Source organism: Martes martes (genome assembly GCF_963455335.1).
Source record: "Martes martes genome assembly, chromosome: 7".
Taxonomy (NCBI): domain Eukaryota; kingdom Metazoa; phylum Chordata; class Mammalia; order Carnivora; family Mustelidae; genus Martes; species Martes martes.
This window is the reverse complement of record NC_137894.1, coordinates 35,791,625-35,805,509: the sequence shown is the minus strand read 5'-3', so window position 1 is coordinate 35,805,509 and position 13,885 is coordinate 35,791,625. Positions and strand designations below refer to the sequence as shown.

Here is a 13,885-nt window from a genome sequence, read left to right as displayed (position 1 = left end):
TACCGCCTATGTTCTCCTCTAGGATTTTGATAGATTCTTGCCTCACGTTGAGGTCTTTTATCCATTTCGAGTTTATCTTTATGTATGGTGTAAGAGAATGGTCAAGTTTCATTCTCTTATACCTAGCTGTCCAATTTTCCCATAACCATTTATTGAAGAGTCTATCTTTTTTCCACTGTATATTTTTTCCTGCTTTGTTGAAGATTAGTTGATCATAGAGTTGTGGGTCCATATCTGGGCTCTCTACTCTGTTCCACTGGTCTATGGGTCTGTTTTTGTGCCAGTGCCATGCTGTCTTGGTGATCACAGCTTTGTAGTAAAGCTTGAAATCAGGCAACGTGATGCCTCCAGTTTTGTTTTTCTTTTTCAACATTTCCTTAGCAATTTGGGGTCTCTTCTAGTTCCATACAAGTTTTAGGATTGTTTGTTCCAGCTCTTTGAAAAATGCTTGTGGAATTTTGATCAGAATAGCAATGAATGTATAGATAGCTCCTAACTGGATATGTGCCATCCCTTTATCCCACTCATTAAAATTTCTGAGTAAAAGAATTCCATGAATTGAAAACTCATAATTATCTTAATTTTCTCCCCTAGTCAAGAGGAGATGCAGAAAAAATATTCTGGGCATTTGCAGGCAGCTGAGTGCACTTTCAAAGAGTGTAAAGTAGAGAAGATTCAGGGCATAAGCCGGAGCAAGCAGACAATGGAAATAGAATCTGCAGAAGGACTGCTACCACTCCAGATACCCTCCCCAAGGAGAAAAACCTCTAGTCACTTAAAAATGCCTGTACTGATTCTAGCTGGGTGCATTGTGAAAACACAAGCTGTGCCAAAAGCAATCGATGTTTATGGAAAGGAGGCATAGAAAAATGGCAAAAGCCTGTTCCTTTTGAGAGATGATGAGATAAAACACTTAAAATTTTCCCTACACCTTGATCTTCCAAAAAAAAAAAAAAGAAAGAAAGTTAAAATACTTTCACAGGCAGAAAGTACATATTGAGGAGTATGAGTCCAGAATTGTTTCAGGAGCCTTAATGGATCAAAAAATATGATACCTCCTCAGTTCAGGAAACATGATATGATAATTAAGGGAGAAAACATTAAATGGATATATTGAGAGGGGAAGGTTCAGGTGGGACTTGACTGTTTCCCTAGAGGAACAGAAGGGGGCCCCCCTTTTGGACATCTATTTATATAATGAACCAAGGAACCATCAGATGAAATAGCTCATGCTCATTATATAGTGCAGCCGTGGCATACACCAAACAGGAGTAGGCACGATCTCTGGGCGTGTTTGGGAACACATTCGGCTTCTCAAATTTTTTCAGACAAGCTCCATTCTTACCAAACTGAGCACAAGTGCTAGAAAATTATGATAAAAAGCAATGCAAGAGAAACCAGGAGCAGCACCTAAGAGGATGTTTTGCCATCTCTTGGGACGATGGAGACTTGTCAGGAAAAACTGTAAAAGATTTTGAAATGGACCAAAAAAGATTAGTGGGTGTTCCGCTTAGCCTGCCTGGCTGGGTTATCTTTGCTTTTCATTGTCTCTGAGCTATTTAAAACTCTGTAAATGATAGAAAATGGATAATCATGTAAATGACTCTTGTTCATAGAAATGTAAATTAATTATTTCTGGGGGGATGCAACTGATTATTGTTCTGTGGATAGACCCTTTTTGCTTCTATTTGTAAGCTGATTTCAGCTTTCCTTTTTGCATATTCTTCCGTGTGGTTCTTGGAATTCTCCTATAAGCTAGTTGTAAGATCTTACTGGTGCCCTCATTAACTGATGAGTTAAATAACATTTTTGACAAGTTTTACAACTGCATGCATGTCACAATTCTACTCTGCTTCAAAAACTGTTCTTTCATGGTATGTATAAGGCAGCATGGTGACAGCATTCACAAGGATGGGCTTGGTTTTCTCTGTGTGGTTTGTGAGGCTAGAACTGTGGGCTCACACTGACACTATGAGTGGTGGGGTCTGTCTTCCTGCCTGTTCTCTCTGCCTCTGTCCCTTAACAGATGTTTATTAAACTTGTATTGTAAACCAGACCTTGTGCTGAATGCCAAGGCTATGAAGCCAAAGAGGAGTACAGGCTGTTCTCAAAGGGATTATAATCTAGTAGGAAATGTCACCAAGATGTCAATGAATGACTCCAATAATGTTGCAGGTGTAAGAAAAACAATTGGAAAATACAGATCATGGGGTTGGCGAACATTGCTATTAGGGAAGGGTGCGTAAAGGCTTCCAAAGAGGTGTCATCTTTGGTATTTATCATTTTTTTTTTTAGCACGGCCATTTTTAAGTTCAGCAGCCTCTAGATCATTTGCTGCAGTGGAAAAGAGAAACAGGACAATCCCACTTATGTAATCAAGGGAAACTAGCAGTCCCAGCTCTACTTAAGAAGAATTGAAGTGGTAGTTTTCATAATATAGTTCCCGGGTATAGTTTAAAATATACTGTTTGCTACTGTTATTCTGTTCTCATCACTAAACTTGTGGGGCTAGGGAGATACCAGTTGCCTCTAGGCAGTAGAGGGCCCGAAGAAGTTGAGATGACTTTGTACCCCTAAAGATTCACAAGACTTGTTGACATGTGAAAGGCTCTGAGACCCACTGTGGTTAAGAAATCTGCTTAACCTGTCAGTAACATACCTGCTTCTTATAATTATTTGGCTTCAGGACACATATCCCATACAACATCTATTGACACTATGGGGCACAGAAGTGTTCCATGGGATAGATTTAGGAAACCCTAGAAGAAAGAAGAAGACTAGACTTTATAGAATGGAGATATTTCTAAGGGTGGAGGAAGAGAACTGGAGTCAGGCTCTGAAGGCCTAGACTGTGTATTTGTTCTTGAACCTTCATAATTGTAATAGGGGAACATGTTTTTACTACCAAGACACTAGTTTATAGACCTCTGGGACACAGGGAACAACTACGAAGTGAAAACATAAACAGGGAATGAGTTTGTTCCTCAGTAAAACCTAAGGGTCCCCCTAGAGTTTTTGATTATGACACTAAACTGACTTTGTAGCCAGAGGGTATCATGAGTCATCCTTCTAAAGGCTCTAGCAGGATCCTAAGTGAACAGTAGAAGATGCTGTGCAAGGGCAGAAATGATACTTTTGTCTCTTAAGTGCATTGTATAATAGGAAATGTTGCAAGACGAACCCTGGACAGAAGGTAGCAATTTTCGGAGAAAAAAACAGGTTGCAAGATCCTAAGAGCGAAAGCTTCCATTCAGTGAGCACAGATAAATAACACATGCCACAGGCTCCTAACTCAGAGAGCGGAGGAGAGGACTTCTATGGTTATGCAAATACAAACTGGATGAAAACATTATTTTAATGGAAACCTTTCACACAGTGTTCAGAACCTGGGTAACCGCTCCTGAGAACATGGCTCTTTTTCTCTCACTGGCACAGATAATAAGAAAGAGGGCTGCAAATACGGCATATACCTTGGCATTTGGAGATTTCACATTGTTTTGATTCTGCAAGAGCCAAGCAGGAGGGTGGAATTTGTCTTTTGCTGAGGCTTAAGGCTGAAGGATATAAACTGGAGGCTGATGTGTGGGAGTGAATGTCTTAGCTATTAAACAGACCCCACTATCCATAGCTCAGTACAGCTTAGTTGCTCTCCCTTCATTATAGTAAACATTGGGAGGGGGATTATATCCTAGAGAATAATTTGTGTACATGGGGTTTTAAAGCCTTCTAGATGTTTCCCTTATGCATGTAAAAGTGGATTTTTCCCCATTGGTTCTAACCAAACAAAAACGGGACTCAGTTTCATATTGTTTCTCTGCAACCAGCTGTGTAAACCAAGAACCTCCAATTTATTCTGTTTACTTAGATTAATACAAAATAGCAGAAAACAATTGGCAAAATAAGTTAGCACTAGCCATTTTCTTCCAAGAAAGGGATTTTTAATCAGGGAACTGTGAACAAGTTGGCTGTTCACTGCTGTGAAGGATAAGGATGTCAGCTGGATGTCACTCTCTCCATCCTTGGCCCTGTCCTGGCTGATATTTTCACAATGGATTTGGACAAGGGCAGAAACCATGTTTTTAAAATGTAGAGTTGAGCCAAGGCTTGACGTTATTACTTTGAATGACAGAATGTGGCTTCAGAAAAGGTCTTGGCAGCATGGAATCCTGGGTCAACATTACAGGATGGCATGACCAAAAAAAAAAAAAGGAAAAAGACTATACTCATGATAAAAAAGTTTATTTCAGAGTATGGAATGGGGGTGACCTGGATTAATGTCAGTAAAATTTCAAAAGCCATAAAGCTGCATTTTTTCTCATGTTTCACATGATTTAATAAAGTGATAGGGCAGCTATCAAAGATAATGAATTCTGATCATGCATTAATATACATAGATGGGTCAAGATGAAGGGTTTGATGGAGCAAATACATTCTCTGCTGATTAGAACACATCTGAAATATTAGGGTCATTATAAATTTATTCCCAGGCTTCATGATTTATAAGAAATATGAAAAAGTGGAGGGCATCCAAAGGTAGAGGGCCAGGATATTGTAAGGTCTAGAAGGCATGTCATTCAATAAATGGCTGCAGATAAACTGGGGAGGCATGATAGCTTTCTTCAATGTATGAAAGGCTATCATGTGGAAAGGAAGTAGAATTATTTTTCAAAGGACAGAAGGACTAAGATAGCACTAAAAGTGCCAGGGAAACAGATACTGGTTTGATATAAAGATGAACTTTCTGGGGGTGCCTGGGTGGCTCAGTGGGTTAGAGCCCCTGCCTTTGGCTTGGGTCATGATCCCAGGGTCCTGGGATCAAGCCCCACATTGGGCTGTCTGCTCAGCAGGGAGTCTGCTTCTCCCTTCTCTGCCTGCTAGTGATCTCTGTCTGTCAAATAAATAAATATAATCTTAAAAAAAAAAAAAAAGATGACCTTTCTGGTAATAAAGTGCATCTTAAAACCTGAAGCAGCTCCTTGAGAGTCAATGAGGTCCCGTCACTGGCCATTATTAAGTGGTGGCCATTTGTCTGTAGGCTAACAATGCTATAGATGACATCCCTGTCTGAACAGGAAAGGGGAGCTATTGGGTTATGTTTCCAATTCTGAGATTTAAGAATCTTTTTCACCTCTTTGACTCTTTGTTTTTTACTTTAAAATGTGTGAGGAAATGTAAATTCACCCTCCTTCCTCTACGTAATGCGATGTGTGCATGGGTTATGTAACCTCAGAGAGGATCAGTCCATTCATTTGAAGAATGGAGGCAGAGACGTCCCCCCTGCCTGACTCTGGTACTGTAGTAATGAGATGAATTATTCCTTCTGGAAGAGCTTTATGAACTGTGACGTTCTTTCTACTTGTGAGAAAATATGCTTAATTAGCAGAAAAACTGCCCAAACTTGAGTCCTGCTTTGTTTCCTAAGCAGCAGCCCCTGTCTCCAGCGATGTACCAGCTATTTATTTCAGTGTTCCTGCCACCATATCTAACTTCAACATAGGAGTAGAAAAACGGCCTCCTGCCTGATTTGTCATTTTTCTCGGTGGAACCATGCTTTTCCATCCTTTCGGTTAAAACCTCCAAGTCACCTCACCCTTGCCCCAATTTGAGTTGCCAAGTTCCAGCGACTGTCTCCCTCTTGTCATCCATATCCATCTTCCACTTCTATTCCTCAACCCACCCTCCTAACGACTGCCCTCATCACCTCATGCATTAAATAACTGTAACTGATTTCTGTGACTAAATCTTCAACTACCCCATGCATTTTGTACATTGCTGTAAGATTTCCATTGCTAAAATGGCACGTTGAGTATGTCACGTGTTTATAAAATCATCAATGGTTCTTCTTTTATAGAAAACACTGAGGATGTAAAAGGATCTCTGTATTTTCACCCCGAAGACTTCCTGAAATGTCATTTTACATGGCTTCACTACCCAAACCTCTAGTTAAACCTAGACCAGGCCATTGAGTCGTTTTGTCACTGACTCCCAGCCCTCTGGTCTTGCGCCTTTCTATGATGAAATCCTCTTCCCCCTGGTTATGTTCAAATCGTGAATCTTTCTCCAAGAGAAACTAGGGTCTTTCCTACCCAGGCTGTGAGCTCCCATCTGTCCTTGAAGATCACTGCTCTAGCTTCTCCTGATTCCCTGAGCTCCCACTGGTTGCTCCCTCTTCTGAATCCTGACCACTTTTTATCTGTCCCGTTTAATTGGCATCTGTATCACCTGTTACATATCTTACACTGGTGTCTTATAAGTTAACATGGATCATTTAATTTTTAATGTGTCTTAGGGCGCCTGGGTGGCTCAGTGGGTTAAAGCCTCTGCCTTCTCCTCAGGTCATGATCCCAGGGGTCTGGGATCGAGCCCTGCATTGGGCTCTCTGCTCAGCGGGGAGCCTGCTTCCTCCTCTCTCTCTGCCTGCTTCTCTGTCTATTTGTGATCTCCGTCTGTCAAATAAATAAATAAAATCCTTAAAAAAATTTTTTTTTAATGTGTCTTTTTCATTTTTCAATCTGGATTAGAAACTCCTTGGAAAAACAAAAACAAAACAAAAGAGCACTGCTTCCCAGAGGAGAGTCTCAGGGAACACTCAAGAATCCTATGGAGTTTATGTCCTTATAGAGAAAGGATGCTGAGCACAGAAAACCAAAAGCCCAGAGGGCAAGGCCAGAAGGATTTAGACTATTGCTTGGAACAGACTCAGATTTACTAGTTAACCTCACTAAAAGAGATTGAAGGGATTAGGGAAGGTGGGAAACCAAACCAAAACCTGATTGCAGTTGAATAGGTAGGATCTTGGGTTTAACAGTAGAAAGGGGCTCATCCAAAATAAACTAGTTTTCAGGTGATTTTATGGTTACATTTGTAGAGAGCTTTCTGTAAGACAGGAATTGTTTTGTTTAACATGTGATAACTCATTTAATTTTCTGACAAGAATTCCTGAAGCCCTGTTATTCCCATAGGAGCGGACAGCGATTTACACACTCTAGTTTCCTTCTCTCTTAATCACTTACTACCCTGATACTCTGGTCATTGTCAGTGGTATAATTCCCCATGTGGTTCCCAATATTTTATTTATATTTGCATTAACATTCATATTCTGATATTTGCAAAGGCTTCCACCCTAATACAGTGATACACTGGATTTAGTAATGTAAGGGTGGGTGATGAGGAATGTTGTTATTACATCTGAACAGAGATTAAAAGACCTTGTGTAAGTATCATTTTCTTTCTCTTAAAAAATAATCAGAGATTTTGTTCTGTTTATTATATCCTTCATAAAACTACAAAAATTAAAGCACTTCAGACCTGGTTGTGATCTGTAAGAGAGAAAGAGTTTTGCCAAATTAAAAATCAGGATAAATACTGTTTGCATGCTTAGCAAGCCATTCTTTTTATAATCCCAATAAAAACTCTAAATTCCTCTAATTCTTTAAATTTGTCATATATTTGAAGAACTTTTACAATCTATTTTTACTGACTGATGGGAACATGCTAATTTTCTTCTTGGTTTCATACACTATTTTGGTAGCAATTTCCCATCATCACATATTTTTTTTTCCTTCCAATATCTATATCATATTTTTGGAAAATCCATGCAGACAGTTTATTTTGCAAACTTAGATAAAATTATCATCTGCCCTTAACAACTACAGTTTACTCCTTCTTTTTTTTTTTTTTTTTTTTTTTTTAGGAATTACTTGAAAAATATTTTAGAAACTACTTTCTTCCATAGCTGGAGTCCTCTTTTTACATATATCAGATCCGAATATGCTACTGTGTCCCTTTGACCTTGGTGCAAGTATCAACATTTGGGCTCCAATCCAATGTTCCTCTTTTATTTCCTACGATACTCAAGCTGTCATGATCTGTTCCTCTGCACTAGACTACTTGAAGTTTTCAGACTGACCTATTCCTTCTTGCATTTCACTCAAGCTTTTCTCTAAGCCTACAATGACTTTCTCCCTTGCTTTTCCCCATTCCAGCCTCTTTATAAATCCCTACACTTCCCTCTCCATGAAGCTCCCCCCAGACACTCACAGAGACTATATTACCCTCCCTGCACTCGGCAGCACTTTGTCCACACCTCTTATTTTATTAGTTGTAGAGGTCTAGGCTCTCAAGTCTAGAGCAAGATCCCTCTTCTCTTCAGCCATCTCCTCATTGCCCACCATATTTTCTATGCACACGTAAGCTTGTAAGTAATGGTTTTTGAAATGCAATAATCCAAACTAGGTATTTTGCTCTTCTCATGAGCAGTTGAAATTTAAATAATGCAAAAACTATACTTATAATGATAAAAAAGATGCTAAGAAGCAGCCACCAAAATTGCCTCATGAATAATGGATGGCGGGATGGGGATGGGCCTCAGTCAGGAGTAAGAGCCTCAGAGGCATAACATCACTTATTCTGCCATTTGTCTGGAATCTAAATGATCAGAAATGGTGCTGTATAGGATTAAATAAGTAAGAAGTAAATTCCAAAGCTATATTTGAATAGATACTCATACCTACTCCAAATTTTCTCCTTTATACCAAGCAATTCAGATTTCTAGAAGGCCCTAATTCACATGGTTCTTGTTTTTAAGGAAATCTCTGTATTGTCCCTACATGATGTCAGACATCTGCAACATACATTGTGGAGTGTCATGTTTGGATCCAAAGAACGAGTGTTCCAGGGTAATTTGGAAGGCTGGGCAAAAAGTGAAACCAGCTAGCTTTTTCCCCAGGTTTTTCCATTTTCAAACTTCATCAGAAAGTAACCTGAGGGGGTGCCAGGGGGGCTCAGTGGGTTAAAGCCTCTGCCTTTGGCTCAGGTCATGATCCCAGGGTCCTGGGATCGAGCCCTGCATTGGGCTCTCTGCTCAGCGGGGAGCCTGCGTCCTCCCTTCTCTCTCTCTGCCTGCCTCTCTGCCTACTTGTGATCTGTCAAATAAATAAATAAAATCTTAAAAAAAAAAAAAAGAAAAGAAAAGAAAGTAACCTGAGGATTGTTCAAGACTTAAGAATTTCCTTAAGTTCTTGGGATTCATGCTCAGGTCAAGAGTATCTATTATTGGAAAAAGGTCTCCTGCTTTTCTTTGAAAGAAATCCACATTTCAGGGAATCCCACAGCAGTCCCGAATCTTCCTATTGGCTTTTTAGCTCGTACATACTGATTAAATTTTTGGCTATATATCTATAGCTATATCACCACTATAACAGCGGTTATACTTTCACTTTCAAATACTACTGATTTGGTTGCTTGTTGGCAGGTGAATAAATAAAATGTGTCATGGCCCACTCACACTAGCTGTAGCAGATCACTGTAATTTCTGATACTTGTGCCACAGTCCCCCCACTTTTGACTTACAATTGAAACTACATGAGACCAGTATGACAAAATACTCCAGTCCAGTTAAAATTTTAGTCTTTAAGAGAGTATTTTCATCAATATTTTTGTAGGAGTTGAAAGATTTTAAAACATCTTTAGAAAACCATCTAAATATTGAAATCTGGAATTTTAATCTAGAAATAACTAATCTCTCTGAAGAAATATTATTCATTTTGGTCTGCCGCATTTCACCAACCCTTTGTTAGTTGCTGGTGAAATAACGATGTAGAAGCAAGGACAGTGATCTTCGGGTTTGGAGTCCTTTCTCAGCACTGCCAACTACTAGCAGCTCTCTGGCCTTTGTCAGTAATTTAAACCTGCTCGGCCTCCGTTGTTTAATCTATAAAATGTGAATGATCACTCTTGACACACCTAACAGCCAGATGTTTCTAAAGATCGGGCGAGACAATGTACATACATGGAAGATATCCAGAAAAATGTAAAACACTATTTCAGTCCATCGTCTACAAAATCCATAGTATTCTCCTTGTTTACTTTTTATTTCTACCCTGTTTGCCTAAACTGAGTTCCAGAGGAAGTAGGATTAGGTCTTTGGCAGCCTTTTTGAGGTAGCCTGGGTAGCAACCGCTGCTTTTGCATATGAACATCCTTCTCATGGAGTTTCCGCTTACCTTATAGGGTTCCCTCTGCTGGGCTCTGAGAAGACCTTCCATCACTAGCTGGTAGGGCTATAATTCCTTTAAGTAGTTATTCCTCTTTTACCTGAATTCCTTTGTAGTCAACATCAGAATTAGGGCTTGGTAGGACATTCAGTTGGGGTAAATCTCAGAATTGGACAAGATAAAGGGAATTCCAGTTGTGGCAAACTGATGACAGAGCCATAGAAATGAATGCCCAGATGTATGCATTGGCAGATGGGCAGACCAGAGGGATAAGAGTCTCATAATAGGGATAAGAGGTAGAGACCTGACTTCCAGCTCTGAGGTTCAGGAGGACCAGAGTCAGGCCCTCAAGGAACAAGATAATGGCATGAACCCATTTACTGGATCTTAGACACCAGCTAGTAGAAGTATTTAAGACTGAACTAAAAGATCATCCCAGATGACCTGGAGAGGAAGATGGGATAGTTCAGCTGTCAAAATGTAGAAGGGGGAACTTGTTTGAAGATCAGGAATGTCCCAGACTTTGGGTATAACTAGATGGTGATCATGTGCCCCAACCAAGAATAGAAGAAATGCTGGTGGTGGGGACAGAAACCAGGTCTGAATGCCATTTCTTCTCAAGGAACACATTTTTCTTCCTCTCTTGAAGGCATGCATTGACTTAATAAAATTCAAAAAGGACTAAATTCAGAATCTAAAAATTTTACTTTTTCTTCTCTTCATGGTATACTTCAAATTTCTTATTTTTTCTACTAGCATTTCCTGATTTGTGGCCATTAGTTCTACTATAACTCCAAAGGTCAGTCATTTCTTATTCACTTTTCTGAAAACAATATTTTAGAAAGAGCTTGTTTTGCATTTTTTTCTGCTTCTTTTTCAAGTTTTCCATTTTTTCACTTAAAATGATTGTGCAAAATTTCCAGACTTCCAGATAACACTCTAGCTGTAGCTTTAGAAACTCCATTGCTATAGTCTCACTGCCTAAATCCACTCTCCTGTTTCCACCAGGTGTCACAAAATTCCCACCTCACAACTTTCATTTTATATTTCATTTTTCCTTTTACACTGAAGCAGTAAAAGATGGCCTCTTATTAAATGCTGAAACTATAAAACCAAACCTGGGAGGTAACAATTTTCTGGAGATGCCCAATTGTTGCACAAGTCTATTTTAATGAACAGCATCGTAATGTCTGTTTGTATCCTGTACTATTCTGTGCTCTGAAAATGGCTCATGGCAGCTAGCAGTTTTTGCTACACTGTTCACGCATGCTGGATAGGAGATGCTTCCCCCAGTAACGCGTGGAGACAATGGGCATGGTTTAAATTCAGACAATAAATTAATTAATTCACTCTTAAGTAAGCTTTCATATAAAAATATAAAATGCATATATGTAAATATGAAACATGTATAAAAATATAAAAGGAATTATATGGAAACAACTTCTAAGTTACATTTTGAGGTCTGTCCATTTTTAGCCCCCACCACAATAACTTCTGGTCAACCTCTGGCTATGAAAAAATTGATGCACACAACACAATACCTTTGGGTTTCCAGCAGAAAATTAAATTATTGCACTTACTAAGAGAGAGGAGAAGATTGATCTTTTAAAATCCATTTCAACAAGAGTAGAAAACATGAAAAGAAATTCTGTTAACCCCAAACCTCCTGAAGCATCTATTTAATTGAACTTGGGGGGGGGGATACATACATGTCTTTCTTTGAAAACACATGTTATAACATAGGTTTCACACACATTTTCTTCCAGAGACAAAGGAACAAGGATAAGGGCAGAGGAACACAGATAATGTGGTGAGTACAGGCTCAATCTGACATATTCTAGGAATATACCCATACAACCATCTTCTGTGTCTATGGATGGCACAGTTATACAGATATGCATGTGGGATACTTTTCTCTGAGGGCAAATAGAAGACTGGGATGCATAATTCAGGAGTACTGTAAACTTACCTTGATGGTAGCCAAGACTACCTCCATTATAGCACACTGTCTTGGCGTCAGACCCTTGGCATCCTCCCGAATCATGTGCTCCTAGAAAACAGGTTAGCAATTACTTATGCATTAACCAATTCATCCATTTAACAACTGTTTTCAAACAGACTCTGCATAATCCCCACATGGACACACCTGAGAGGATTATTTTGTCATATATTCAATAAATATCCCCTTTTCCAAAAGAAGAAATGCTGAACTTTGGTTTGTATGTGTTTTTACTTTTTACTTGCAAGTTAATGTTAGGGGAAAAAAAAAAAAGAAATCTGGAAATACGTGTCAAAGCTTTTTCACCTCATCTGTTACTTTGAGGAAAATCAATCATAACAGGCAGTTAGGAGGTGAATTTTAGCCTCTTTCAATTACTACGATAAAGTCTACTTTAAGTATAATGCCCCCAATTCCTTCTCTTTCTTGATTCCCCTTAATGCTTAGTCATTACTAAGAAAAGCCCCCAAGAATTAACTGAATTTGGCTGTGCAGATTTTCATTATCTTAAAATCTTTTTTTTCCAAAATTTTAGAGCTGATTTTCATATTTCTGGTGGATTTTCCTCATTGTTCATTATGGACTCTCTCAACCCATCATTCAAAACTTCCTTAGGGAAATGATGGTAGAAAGTTGAAGACAACCACAAAGGAAAAAGAAACCTAAGAGAAAATCTTAAAAATTCCTGACACCCCCCCCCCCAAACTGAGTCTCCCCAGAGGTGCCACTCTTCTAGTCAACAATATTCAATGGATATTTATTGAATGCTTATTATATGCCTCTGCCGTCCCAGGTAATTGTGATATGTTGTTCATTCAAAGAAAGGCTTTTGTCCTCTGGAAGCTTTACTGCGAACTAATATAGGTGTCTTATGTGAATTAGAGGAAAGCCCACATGAACGGACACAGCTCTGAGAATGCATGGCTTGACTAATGGTTCAATCACTGCCTTTCCTTCTTAAGAACAGGTGCCTCTTCTTCTACAGGGCACAGCTCTACATCAACATGTACGGCTTGGCAGGTGGAGCATGGGCTCTATATCAGTGTTCACTGCACACAAGTGGTCAGGCACTTGTGTGCAATGCTCACATTGTTCAACCCCCAGTGCCTCACCCTATTCTAGCCCTTTTTTTATTGTTATTTGGTAGATGCCATGACTTTCTCAAGATAATCTTGATCTATGTCTTACTCAAGTCTGCAGTCTTTCAGTACCTATCTTGGCAATTATAACCTGCTAGGAATTCAATATATTTTTGGTAAATGAATTGTACTTCTTTCAAGTATAGTGTTGTAGGGTTCAATACCCTTGAATGAAATCATACTCCTTTGAAGATTTTTGGAAAAAAAAAAAAAAAAAAAAGGTATACAATGCCCCATGGATCCATGACATCTCACTACATGTTTGTCTGATACAAGATTTTCAACACAAACATATGTGTCCTTTTAATATTTTAAAAATAGAAATATTAACTACCCATTGAGACTCAAACAGTAATGGGAAATGTTTACTAAATTGTAGGTGGAAATGTTTAAGGGTAAGTAAGTACAAACCAGTCTGGCTTCAACTCTTTGTTATAGAAAAATATAATTTTAGCAAGAAATAATTTCAGATATCTAAAAATAGCTCATTAAAATAAAATTTACTGCATGCTTGCAGTAAATTTACAGTCTCTGATGTAGTAATTGGTTTTAATATTATATCACCTGTCTAAAAATATTTTTTCAAAAAATTATGCCAAATAAATCTGATCCCATTAAATAGTAATGTTAGGCATACATAATATATCTACATTATGAAGTTCCAGAGCATAAAGTAATGTGTCATATGGCTGAATAAATACTTTCTTTAATGGATTAATCCTAAATGGTAGTCAAATGCAGAAAAACAATTT

At 38.7% G+C, this 13,885-nt stretch overlaps 1 protein-coding gene across 1 annotated transcript in view; it reads right to left on the bottom strand.

Annotated features, from left to right (window-relative positions):
- UNC13C (unc-13 homolog C) overlaps positions 1–13,885 on the bottom strand; it is a gene marked incomplete at both ends in the record, with an annotated part of 558,183 nt that overhangs the window by 55,448 nt on the left and 488,850 nt on the right. The window contains one exon of the mRNA XM_080807399.1: positions 11,965–12,045. Coding sequence (XP_080663525.1) covers positions 11,965–12,045 — 81 coding nt within the window. The remainder of the gene's footprint in view (positions 1–11,964; positions 12,046–13,885) is intronic.